This window comes from Colossoma macropomum, unplaced genomic scaffold (genome assembly GCF_904425465.1).
Source record: "Colossoma macropomum unplaced genomic scaffold, Colossoma_macropomum, whole genome shotgun sequence".
NCBI lineage: Eukaryota > Metazoa > Chordata > Actinopteri > Characiformes > Serrasalmidae > Colossoma > Colossoma macropomum.
The window spans coordinates 32,101,146-32,114,976 of NW_023494803.1; the positions used below are offsets into that span (position 1 = coordinate 32,101,146).

Consider the following 13,831-nt stretch of genomic DNA (forward strand, 5'->3'; position numbering starts at 1 on the left):
TGATGGGAGTATCATCCTTTATGTTTTTCCGGAAGTCCACAATGAGCTCCTTGGTTTTGGTGACATTCAGGGCTAGATTTTTGTTGTGACACTAAACAGACAGATCTTGTATCTCCCTCTTGTAGGCAGACTCATCATTATTGCTTATGAGTCCAGTCACAGTGGTGTCATCTGCAAACTTAATTATTTTGTTGTGGTGCTGTTTGACTGCATAATCATGAGGGAACAGGCTGTATAACAGGGGGCTCAGGCAGCACCCTTGTGGAGTTCCTATGCTTAAAGCTTAGAGTCATGCTTCAAGACATTTTAGTGATACACAGTGTGCATCACCGTATTTAGTTTTTCTTTCTATTTTTCTGAGCTTTTTTAAACAGAAGAAAGTCCCAGCAGTGACACATTTAACTATGAGTACAATGGTTTTTTATTCAATGTTTCACATACTGTGCTACATTCAACTGAACAGGCCTAATTATGTTCTCATTGTAATGAACCATGCAGTTGCTCAGTACTGCTGACAGTACTAACAGTATCCACAATATGTAAGTATGTGACATAACGTGATGTAATTTTTCATGGTAATGATATATATCATCAAATTGCCCTCCCCATAGCTGTTCTCTAATGGCAATGGTAACATGTGCTGTGAGCAATACGTGAAGAAAGGCTATCCAAATTTGTACTGACCAATAGGTGATAATCCAACTCCAACTGCAATCCAGTCACAGTGGACACACACTGGGCAGTGCACCGTTAGGCGCCAGTGGTGACATCATCATTGGGATCAATTCATTTGATTGCCTAAAAGGCGTATATTGTTACACTGACACATGATCAGATGACCACACTGACCAGACAGAAATAGAAGGACAGGATGGACAGCATTTGCTGCTTTCTGGCCTATATTGCTTCAGATCAAATGCACTAAATTCCAGCAGTACTGACAGTCTGGGTGAGACTTAACTGTGTTTAGGCTTTTATAGACAGATACTAGTTGATCCAATTAAAAAGATTATCTAATTTAAGTGGATTCAGTTTTTTCAAATGTTTTCTAAAGGATTTTAGTTGAGTGTTTGTCCAGTTTATCTGTGCATAGATTTCTGAAGATAACATCATTTCTGTAGATGTTATGCCTGTATTAGGAGCTCCAGGTTGATTTTTCTATAGAAGAAATGAAAGATATTTTTGAAAGTCAGCACTATCGCGCTCTGTAGTAAACAAAATGGTTCCAAACCAGATACGTTTTGACTTACATACATTTTTTCCTCAGAATGTCACTGGATCTTCTGAATTATGAGGTTGTTTGGTAGTTGAAATATAGAAAATGCTATACACATTACAATCAAGCATGTAAGTGTTCAAATGATGTTGCACAAAATTAAAATTAATCCCTATTATATAATGACATCAGCTGCTCAAACTGTTGTCTACTACTTTCAAAGCAACTTAGCTACCACATTTGACAAGGCTTGCTGGTTTGAGTGGGGCAGTTTGCTGAGGTGTCAGTCCTCTGATGTTGCAGCAGTGTTAGCTTGCATGTACCAATATTCGTATTTCGTCCCCTTAACTACCTCATATTTCAGAGGATCCAGTGACATTCGGATGGAAAAATGTCCGCACAGCAAAGCGTATTGGGTTTGGGGCATTTTTGTTTACCACCGCGCATGATAGCAGTGTCATTTTTGAAAAAACGGCATTCATTTTCCCCACAGAAATCAGCTTAGACCCTAATATGGAAATGATGCCCAACTTCAGAGGTCTATAGTGATTGTGAGTGTTTGTACTGTGCTGCTGGCTGGTACAGACAGTGCACGTACAACAGGGTCACATTGGATTGGCACAGGCAGAACAGTCAGTATGTGATGACCCAGATATTAATCAGATGGAGTCACACAGGTGTGTGTATGTGCCTGTGTATGGGTATGTGAGAGAGTAACAGAGAAAGAGAGTGAGGAAAAAGAAAGGAAGGGTGACCACCAGCAATTATGACCTGATCCCACTGCTCTGCCATTGTAAACTTTTAACAACATGCTAACACTAATGCATATCTCAAGGACTGACTGTCCTTAGCACATAAGCAGATGTGAGCTGTGCTTCAACATACTAAATACCGCAGTGGGATAGTGTCAGTGTACATTCACAAAAGGCCAAAAAAAGTTCTTTTACTCAGTTTTCAGTCTCGTGGTACTCAGGTGTTTGAATACTGCTCTGTCAGGGCTGTTGATATTGGCCCGGTGGTCCTATCGGCTTTAAACAGTCTATGTACCTTTTTGCAGACAAACAATTGCTTTTGTCCAAACCCCGCTATTTACACTCACCTCCGCCAGCAGTCTCCTCTGTTGACAAAAGATGAGCATTTTCCCTCAAGTCACATATTTAGACGCAGTCTTTTAACCCCATGCTTAAAACCACTGAGAGGAGCACAAAAGCCATTACAATGGAGAGACAAAAAAAGGACTCTTGAAAAGAACGAGCCATCTTAAGTGGAGTGATGGCCTAAACAATTAAGACGAGGAGAGTTACATGGAAGAAAAAAGAAAAGAGAATGTCAAAGACCTCCCCCTTTATTCCTTTCCTCTTTGCGTGCGTTGTCAGGTTGAAATTTCCCTCTATCTCTCCCTCTCTTTTGCTCTTTTCTTCCTCTTGGAGGGCTGCCTGTAATGGACCTAATCTTGTGCCGTTTGTCCGAGCCACAGGAGTTTTGTCAATAACAATCAGCGTTCAGAAGGAGTAATTAAGGCCGAGGCTTTTCATTAGGCCAAGGGGAGGGGGCTGTCTCCGGGGACGACCGCCGCAATTAGAAACGCAGGCACGCGTCGCTGGGTAATTTCGGCGAAGGGAAGGAAGAAGGGATGAAAAAAAGAGGAAAGAGAAAAAACCTGCGGACTTTCTTTAGATTGGAGAGGGACCCGTCTGCTCTTTTGAAAGAGTGGGAGAGAGGCGGGCTAATGGCATAATAAGCAGACGCGGGTCCCCGGCTGAACATGGGAGGATTTTGGGGGGAGAAGAAAGTTACAAAAAAAAACAAAAAAAACAAAGAGGCTGGGAGGATGAGTGGGAAAGAGAATGGGCAGACAAAGAGCTCTTGAAGGAAAAACAGGATAAGTGATGTGAATTAGACGTGATTAATTAAGTAAATAACGAGGCTGACGAGGGTTGTAAGTGTGAGCCGGCGTCCCTTTAATGAGGACAAAGCAGGAGAGGTGGCGTTTAATTTGCCTCGTCATTTTAATCAGTTCCATTCAGCCTTAACGCCACTGCAAAATGGCTTTTTTACTGCCAAACATGTAATACCTTCTCCCCATTCACGCGTCTTATTGAAAAATGAGTTGTCACAGCTGCACACGCTGCTTTTGCCTCTTTATCACCCAGACAACATTGTTAAAAGAGAGTGATCTAAAGCCTCCCGATGAATAGTAGGTGAACTGCAGGCATTTAAATGCTCAAGAAGCCAGACTTAAAAAAAATATTGAAAATATTCAGTATATAATTCTGTATGCCTTTTTTTTCTCCAAACATCACTGGGTTTTCAGCTATTGAAAGGCATTGATGCATGTTGTATATCTAAACCAACACTAAACTTTTTATTGTTCCATATTTCATAAGCTTTATCTCTTTCCACACCTTCCGCAACTGAGCCATGACTTTCTGTCACTGTGCCCATGATTCAGAGCAGTGTAGCTCTACTGCTGGCAGCCTGAGCCAAAAAAGGTCAAAGAAAATATCAGCTAGTAATAAGAGTTGCAGTATTTCTGTCTAATTATTGATATTTTCTATATCTTAGAAAGTGTTGTAGAATTGAGAGAACGTTGCCCTGGTCATAAATGGAGAGTGCAGCAGAAATTTCTCTTTATTCTTTATTCCCCTCTTCCCCCCTCCATCCTAGCTTCATTTAGCTTTCTTTTTCGGTTCAGTTCCCCCCTACCCTCCACCTCCCTACAGACAAAGACCCCACTGGCCTTACCTTTTCAACACAGAGGTGGACGGCAAATCCATCTCCTGTCACCTATTCATCCACTGTAAAGCCCTTTTGAACTTGCACATGGAGATAGTTACATCAGTCAAAGCCAAGCCCCAAATTAACGTCAGGTCTGATCACCATCCATCCCAGACCACCACCATCTTCATCCCCCCATTGCCCCAAACACCTCGCGTGCACCACCAATCAAACCCCATACATCTCCTGCAGAGCCCTATTTTCCTGTCATTTAGAACACAAGTGTGGAATTGTATGAAACCTAAACCATATAGACTGGCCCTCTCTTTCTCCTATGGAGTAATAGAGCTTGACAGTAAGCCTGTAAAAGTCAGTTTAGATTTTGATGAGAAATACCTGCCATTTTACTGTAATTTACTTACTCGCCCCGAGTCTGCCCCAAACCATGCCCTGGCACAGGTCCTGAAAAGCCATAAAAGAAATTGAGACAGATAAATATTGAGAAGATAAAACTCTTTGCTTTATGTGTGTTTTCCACTCCAATTCTTTTTTATGTTTAATAAAGTAACCTTTAATGTTGAACCAGATCAACCGAAAGTGCTATGGTTTGAACAGTCAGCTGTATTAACATTTTTAGCTAGAAGAAAAAAGACTGGATACTAAAAACCAGTCTTTTCGTATGTCTCCTGCGGTGGATTAGTCTTTTCTCCATCGTAGAAGCCATTTCCAGGAGCCGTGTCTGTTTTTGAGCTCAGTTGTTTGTGAATGTGAGTGTATGTATTCATGCCCAGTGCACTAGTATACATGCATTTGTGTGTGCCTGCCCGGCTGCTGCTGGTGAGCCCACAGGTGTAACGGGTGCACATGTACCCCGTCCCTACCCCCTACGGGCGGACGGTAAACATGAGCGTCCTGCGGGACCTGCAGGGTCTGCTCTTTTGCTGACAGAGTGTGCCAGTTACACAGCCAGGATACCAGCTACATTTACCAACAGCACAATCTAAGAGCCGTCCTATAATAACCATCAGACACAGAAAGAATAGAAAAATACAATATTTCAGACATCCCTGAACACCACATCTGGGTCAATTGCCAGAAAAAAAAAGGAGGCTCGAAGGCCACTGAAGATTGAGAACTGTGGTCACCTGCATAAACCATCTTAAGTGAGTTTTGGCCTTAAAGGGGAATTTCACCCATTTTTCAAAATTTCTGCATAATTAAATTGAGATGTAAACAGTCATTCACAGTGGTTTGATGTGAAATATGCTGTTCTGTGGAAACTTACTGAATCAGAATTTTTCACAGTGGGGGTGATAGGAACCAGATTTTTGAAGAGTTTAATGCCTCAAAAGTTTAACACTGACTTATGCAGAAATTTTGAAAAATGGGTGACGTTACTCTTTAAAATTTCCTTTACATTAAGCAATCTGTTTAAAATGGCTTCTGGGGCATATTTAAGAGTAAATTTAAGAAATTAATTGAATTTTAAAGTTGCAAAATTGAAATTTACAGATCTGAAAATATACATTAAGCTTTAAACTTAAGTTTTCAGTAAGTGGCCACAGACCCTTGACTTTACTGGTGAAGTAAGTCTGCGACCCCATATATATTTTATCTCTGTATAAGCATCCTGGATAAAACAGACTCAAAAGCCAATCCTTGGAATGTAAATAAATAAATAAATAAATAAATGAATGAATGAATGAATGAATGAATATCTCTGGCTCCTCCTTTACTCATAAGCACATAGGAGATATATTCGATTATAACTGTTTTGTTTTTCATATCAACAAAAGGGAAAACAGGAAGAGGAGCAATCCGACTTCATCACATTCATTTTCACACCTTTATTTACCCCAAACCCAAAGAGATCTGTGGAATTTGCATACTGATTTGTATAACCCAGATAAAAGGCGGAATTTCTAATTATTTAATACATCTAGGGACCCTCTACTTGATCTGTGCAATAATGTTAACATAATTGCCCAAGTTGGGAATGGGAGATTGAGGGATGAGGATGGAGGAGTACTGCGAATGCGATTCCTGCTCTGCAAAAAACAGAGCCAGGGTCAAAGGAATGGAATGTAAATGTAGAGCTATCAACTGAATATATCATGTTACCTCTTACGTATTTATTTCAGAAATCCGAGCAGCATATTGAGTAATGTCTGAGCGTAGGTTTAGTAAATGATAATGCATACAATGCATTTTTTGTACAGGATGGTATCTAATTGCAGTGATATTTACTCCACTATTTTGAATATGCAGATTGTAAGTGTATCGTTGCATTCAACTTCAGGCCAGTCGCTCAGAAAGATCTCGGACTTGTGGACTGATGACCACATGCTGTACACAATAGCAACACAAGCCCATATGAATTCAGACAGAGAAGCCCAGGTATAGATATTCAAAACATGCCCGTGCATGAGAGCGAGGGCTGTCTAGTATTGTAGGTGTGCCTTCTCATCATTCCCCATTTATAGTGGACTGTCATTCTGCATTCAGTGCTCCTCCTTGCCATTACCCATACACATTCTAATTGAAATGCCTCCCTATAGTTAAATGTACCTACATGGACACAAGCAGAATGGGATCGTATATCAAGCACTCTTCCTATTGTTAGTCGCACAGTACAGCAGAAACAGCTCTTTTATTGTGTTCCAATGAAACTCCTATTCACTGGAATCAAGCGCTGAAGTGCTTGACTTGAATAATGTATCAGTGCCTTAGTCGCACTGTATGTAAATAGTGAAGGGCTGTGCAGGGTGGTTCAGGTTTGGCGGGGCATAATGTGAAGTGGCTGGCTGGTGCGTGCTGGCCAGGGTAGAGGGGATTGGGGAATGCCGAGGGATGCCGCTGATCTTGGGGATGCTCGCAGCTTAAGAGACCAATTTAGAGACATGGCTTTTAGATGCAGTCTGCAGAGATACTACAAAAATTAGGCCAGTTTGCTCAACTGTCTACTCATCCACTGTGCTTGATTATCACCATCCTGTATGACCAAAATCAATTTAGTGTATAATGAGTGTGTAAAAAGATGGGTAGACAGCCTGAAAGACAGCAAAATTTATATCTTGGCAAATGAGATCATCTTAAATCTAGTCAATATCATATAGTTCTCATTATGGGACTGTATGAATATTACTAGATGTTTTTTACTTGTTTTAACTAATTTTACGTAGTTAAATTGTCTTATTCTGTTGGCAGGTAATTGTACTTGTTTTGAGAAATAATGCAGATAATTTCACTTATTTTAAAAAAGAATGAGTTTAAAACAAGCTCAGTTACCTACCAATAGAACAAGATAATTTAATTGCAAAAGTGACTTGAAACAAATAACAAATTGTTAGAAATAAGATAAATAATCTTATTGTTACTACCGTCTCTAAATGAGAAATATTAGACATATATTGACTACAAATCACATACAAATATACATATATTATATTCTATATAATATAATATAAAGCTGTACATTAAAAAATATAAATAAATACATTAAAACATTTTTCATGGTCGTGTGATCTCTAGTAGTGAAAGGAAGAAAGTAGTTCTGATCCTCTCGATCCTGTCTTCTGTCTAGGTAACATAGAGTACAGCTGTCCGGCCACCAACGAGTGTGAGATCACGAAGCGGAGACGCAAGTCTTGTCAAGCCTGCCGCTTCATGAAGTGTCTGAAAGTGGGCATGCTGAAGGAAGGTAAGGAGCTCCTCACACGTCTCTATCCTCACTGCTGTTTGCCAGACTGTTTAGTTGACTAATTCAGCATCAGTGCGGGCTGTAAATATTCTGCCATAAGACCTTCAGCATAACATGTCAAACGTGACTGGCCAATGTAGCACATGACTAGGATCCCAACATGCTAATAACAGAGTAATGCTTAATACTGGGGATCCTATTTCTGGAACTTGACATTGCGTGCAGCTTAAGGTTCCTCCTTTCACAGCTTTACCAACCCTCCAGTGGTAAAAGCCTTTTATTAGATCTAATTTTCACTTAATAATGTACAGCTGTACTTTTAAAACAATCAGCTGTCTTGAGAGTTATTTGCAACCGAATGCTGTGGTCCTCAAAGCCCAAGCACAGGACAGTCACACAGCAGCGCAGCAGTAGTGCATGTGTGCAGCAGATGAAGGCCTGTATTTGTTAGAGACACACATCTGATGTTGGTGTCATAAACATGGCTGGCTGGCGTACCAGTGGGACGATGCCAGGCCAGAGCGGAGCTTGAGGGGCTGTTGGCATGGCCCGGCTGTCCACCCCCATGTCCCAGCCACGGAGCAGTAAATAATGCGCCTGTTGGGCAGAGGGACAGAAATATGCTGAATAGGTCGATCCCTGCATCTGACTAATAGAAGTGTAACAGTATTCCGACTGGAAAGGCTTCGGCGCGGTCCCTGAGCACACACTCCAGCCGCTCTCAGCTCTCCCCGGCATATTGATCCGCTAAATGTTTTCCGAACATCTCAGCTCCCTTCCTGTGGATGCTTTTTTAAAGTCACGCCAGCTGGGAATTCAGTGACAATTAAACATGCTGGCCATGGATTTTTTTTTCTTCTCTTGGATGGGTTTCTATCTCTCCTGCTCTGTTTGAGCTCTATGGAGGGCTGTGTTTGCTAGCTCTTCCTTTGGCCCTTGCTTTGCCAGTGATGGGAATTTTTTTTAGAAGTAACATTCACAACACTCTTTCGAACAAAACTCAAAAGTCGTCATTAACGATGTGATCAAATTCCGGTTCAGTAATGCTTTTTACATATGCGTGTATTTATGTTCTGCTTTTTATGCCGTAGCGAGATGCGAGAAAAAGAATGTTTCAGAATGCGCTCCACAAAACAGTAACATGGAGCAATCTATATATAGGAAGTGCTACATGCATACATTTAGAACAGGTGAACAGAATATCTGTAGTGGTCTATAGTACACCCAATCCATCCATTTAGTGTCTCTAAAAGGCTCTTCCTCAAAGCAGCAGAGAGCAATCTATATGGAGCTAAGTGAGGTAACGGAATCTCTCAACTGCATGTTGAGATAGAGGGAGGGCGAGCGAGAGAGAGGGAGAATGAGGGAGTAATCGCATTACTAGCTGATGAAAAATTAATGGAAATATATTATCTAGAGGAATAAGAGACTAGAAAATAGGGAGAGATGGTCATAAATGAATCACCAGTGTCAGGGCAAAAATGAAGCTTAGCTTAAACAAGAGAGTAGAGGCCACTCCACTACACTGCCATAGTCATGTACTGCAAATCACAGCATGTGGGCAGTAAAGACAGGACAAAGAGAAGGCAAGCTCAACACTGTAGGTCCACTGAGAGCAAATCACAAAGAATTTCAATAATTCCTAGATTGTGAAACATTTTGGATGTAACAGAAAATGTATTTTTTGTCCTTGCACATTAATTTTTTTCTAAAATATTATAAAATATTATTTTTGTTTAGTTGTTAGTTATAAGTTATTTTAATAACCGTTCATTTTAATGAACACTTCTGACTTATTTATTCGCTGTGCATTAAGCTTTATTCATTATGACCTGTGTCAGTACATAATTAGAGGACTGTTCTAAGAAAATCGTAATAATGCACAACCAACGCTTTGTTAAGACCTTGTTATGCATGAAGTATCACCTACATTCAAATCATATTGGTGTATTATTGGCAGCATTTTATTCCTATGGGCACTAGGTAGTGTCAAATATATTGTTTTATCTTGGTTTATTAATTAACAGCTAGAAAAAAGTTTAGTAAGTCATTAAAACTTCAAGATGTTTTCCATATTCTGAAGTGCAGATTTAGCCATCTTTAATTAGAAAAAAGTTTTAATACGTCAATGTGTGTTTTTATTCATGATATTTTGACTGCAAAAAAAGTTTGAATTCTCTTCTGTGAAAATTTATCTGCATTTGGTTTTTAATGTTGGAAAATAAAACCTTTCAAGGTAGACTGTTTTTGGCTACCAAAACGCCATTAATCTCACATCTAATCACAATCTTTACTTTACAAAATAGTATGTAAACTAACTTACTTAAAACTTGTTTAGTGTTTTTTTTGTATTAGTGACTTATTAAACTGTAATTAGTTCTGAAGTAATAAACTCCAGAAGTCAATTGACAGTACCTAAACACTATAGGAAGTAGCTGTATGCTGCCAGTAGCAATATGTGTTTTTTTTAAATACTGTTAGTTTTACTTTGTGTATAATAATATGTGTTTGAATCTGAAAAGTGAACAAGGATATGATCATGCATGAGCTTATAAATCACTGACTCACCTATATGGGTCCTGTTGTTTAGATTAGATTTTTCACATGCAAATTATTTCTTCATAAGAATACACTATTAATGCACCCCAAACATTGCTCAGAATAGTTTATTACCCACTGGACTTGGATGTCTAAATGTGTCAGACATTACCACATGAGCTAATAGAAGCGTTTTAAGTGGGTGATTTATTTGACACAAGGTGCCGTGCCAGAGAACATTGCAGTGTGGAACACAGCAGACCTCTCTAATTTTCCTCTGGTCCTACACTATTTAGAAAAGGTCATATCCCCCGTCCTCACTTCATTCTGGTTGCATATACCTATGTCCTCCTTCAGTGTGTCTTCACTTATGAGGTGTCCTCGGCGTACCCTTTATTAGTTATGAATGTGACCAGTAACACGTACCACTTAGCATTTAACACATGAAGCTCTTAAGCTCCATGTCAGTACTAACCCAGCCCCCTATGCACCCACACTCTCACCTTCACCTACCATTTCCAAACACTATCAAAATAAGTCAATACATTTTGCAAATGAATATGAAGACGTGAAAGGCATCTTGGTCTGCATTTGGTATCTCTCCTCAACGCAAGGTCAGGCGTCTGTCTCCCTGCCTACGCTACGTGAGCGCGAAATCAATCAGGCTTTTCAAGGAGACGAGAACAAAACACAGAGAGCTGTGTCCATCTCTCTTAAACTCAGCCCGTCTCTGGGTAGCTGCGTCTCAGCTCAGGAGAAGGCCGCCTCCAGTCGCACTCAAGCTGAGGCCAGCCGTTGGGCTGGGTTAGAAGAGGAAAGGTCATGCAGTGAATGGAAACCATCCACCCTAATTATAACTTTACTGCTTGGGGAAGGTGCAGCGTGGATCACTGCAAACTTTCCATTCTACTTAATTGTCCTCGTAACATGAACATGTCTTCAATGCCAAGGATTATGTCATAGGCTCTGGCACATGTATGTTTCAGCGAGATTCCACAGTGTCTTTGATGCAGCCTGAGCTGATCATCTGCATTGAGGGCATATATCATTTTTTGCAGACAAGCTGCAAATATTTAGAATAAAACACTATAAAAAAATGCATCATTTATCAGAAATGTGTTTGTATCTTTTTCAAAATAATAATGCTACAATTTTCTGAATACATAATGTATCCATATTTGGCTGTTTTTTGGAGCATTCCCAGAGATGCCAGACAGTGTAATGGGCCCGCTGTTCTCAGATGAGAGATATGCAGCAGAAGTTGGCCTGAAACTCCTGTGAAATTGCTTCATTTCCCCCCGTCTGTATAAAAGAGGAAGTGATCAATAGAGGGACTCAAATGTCAGGGACTACAGGTTTTTTTCCTCTGATCAATGGAAGAGGATCGGAGCTGAGAGGATAGGAACAGATACTATTGAGAGATTACACTGATGTAATCCAATGGCTACTGCCCTTTAACTCACTAGCAGACTCTTTTATCCACACAGGCAGTGGACATTCAGAGAATGACATACGGTATAATATAGTATAAAACTGCAGGAACATATGTCATATGAGAATTTACTAATGTATGTTTATGCAAGCAAAGACAAGAAAAAAAAATAAAATAAAAACAGGGAAGATACCCAGAATCCAGTAGAATACATACATGGGACATGAAGACTGAGCAGTACTCTAGACCGCTCCTCTAAGCATTGTCTTTTCCAGGCCACAAGATACTGGATGTAACCTCTGTGCCTTCAAGAGTCAAAGGAGTTGACAATATAAACCAGAGGACCCTCAGTATCCATAGGAGTTGGTGGGTTTACAAAAGGGATCCTCTCTTCCAGTAGACCAGGAAAGGAGACCCAAATTTTGCGTGATATACAATTATTTCTAGTTTTTTAGACTAATTGTCCCGAGGATGTTGAAGAGCCCCACATACCTGGAACTGAGTTTATGACATGCCAGGTTCAGATCTCAGGTCAATATCCTGGTTGTTAGTATTCAGGGGCTAACAGTGCTGCTCATCGACCTTCCGATGGAAAACTGCCCTCTGGAGGTGGACATGAAAGAGGGTGGAGGCTTGGTCACTACGCTGGACCCAAACATCCATTACAGGAGCATCAGTCTGGCTGTGGCTGGAAAGCTAAACAATAGGAAGACAGGTCCTCTGTGGTCTGGAAGGCTGCAGAGAGAAATGTCAGAGGGATTAGTTGACGTTATTTTGTAAATCTATCCACAATAACCAGAATGTTGGTGTAGTTGTCCAGTAGGATTAAATCACTGAGCAAGTCAAATGATGGAACTGTTGTGGTAAGACTGGACATAAGCTCTAATATCACTGGACACAGAGAGGCTCCAGTTCTGCTCATGCACGCAGCTGGGAAGTTCAGGAGGTTCAATATATGGCCAAAAGTTTGTGGACACCTACTCATCCAAAGCTTCTTCCAAAATCAAGAGAATTAAAAAGGAGTTTGGCACCCTTTGCTGCAGTAACAGCCTCTGCTCCTCTGGGAAGGCTTTACACTTGATGTTGGAATATGTTTTGCATGGATTTGATAGCATTCAGCCACAAGAGCATTAATAAGGTCAGGTACTGATGTTGGATGATTAGTTCTGGATCCAGAGCATCCCGTTCTATTGGTCAGTGCTTTTCTATGGAGATTCTAAAAGCTGTATGTGCATTTGAAGAAGGGGTGTCCACAAACTTTTGGACATATAGTGTATGTGAGTGTGTGGTGATTTTGTAGTCTGTGGTATGATCCTCTTGGGCAGCTGTGCGGATGAAGATCTCATTCGGATGATTCTGCAGGAGATGATTATTTAGTCATGAAACAGTTTGTCAGTAAAGGACTGGTGGTGTAAAAACTACCATTCGTCTCTCTCTCATATCTGGATTAAATTATATACACTGTGGAGATCAAGTTTTATGATGATTCTGGGTGCTCTCAGCTCAGATCTGCAGACAACAAGGGGGATGGATAGCTGTGCTTGTCAGTGCTGCCATTGGTGGCCATCATTGCAGAACCCCTGCTCTAAGGCATCCTGGATATAGCCTTTAAAGGCCAGGAGGAAGAAGATACAGATGATCCCGGTCTCTGTCATTTGACCATCCCGTGTCTGCACACAGAGAGGAGAAGGAGATGCTGGAGTTGGAGTTTCAGAGTCTGCTCTAAATTCTGGGATACACCTGTCAATGAGAGCTGTGAAACAAAAACACTGTCTACTTTATACTGTATACTCACCACGTCAGCATACATGCCTTGGATCGCACTGGAAGAATGGTGCATTACTTATTGGCAAACAGGACAAGTTTCTGGGTGTAGTATTGTTGTAGTGTAGAACTGCTGGTGCCACTCTGTAGCTGAGAGGCAGGTTCTTCTGGGCTGTATGAGGTCCAACTTATCATGAGGCAGTTCTCTGGAAACCATAGAAAGCTCCTTAGGGAGGCATAGAGTTTTATGGCACATGCAGAGTACATTGTCCACCCCGATAGTTTCCTGCATGCAGGCATAGATCCAGGCATCATCTGTGCAGGTAAACTCTGTATGTACATCCAACGGTGCACCATTACACCAACTACTAGCAATGGTATAGAAGGTAGAGGAGCACACAGTCAGTCATGGAACTTGAACCATAAGGGATTTGAATTAACCGCTCACTTTCCTCCTGTCTGC

General features: G+C 40.8%; 1 protein-coding gene across 5 annotated transcripts in view; it reads left to right on the forward strand.

The window, feature by feature from the left end:
- Nucleotides 1-13,831, forward strand: part of esrrb (estrogen-related receptor beta) — a 74,195-nt gene that overhangs the window by 24,013 nt on the left and 36,351 nt on the right. For all 5 annotated transcript variants that reach the window (XM_036593707.1, XM_036593709.1, XM_036593705.1 and 2 more), the window contains one exon: nt 7,518-7,634. In XM_036593707.1, the coding sequence (XP_036449600.1) occupies nt 7,518-7,634 (117 nt within the window). The remainder of the gene's footprint in view (nt 1-7,517; nt 7,635-13,831) is intronic.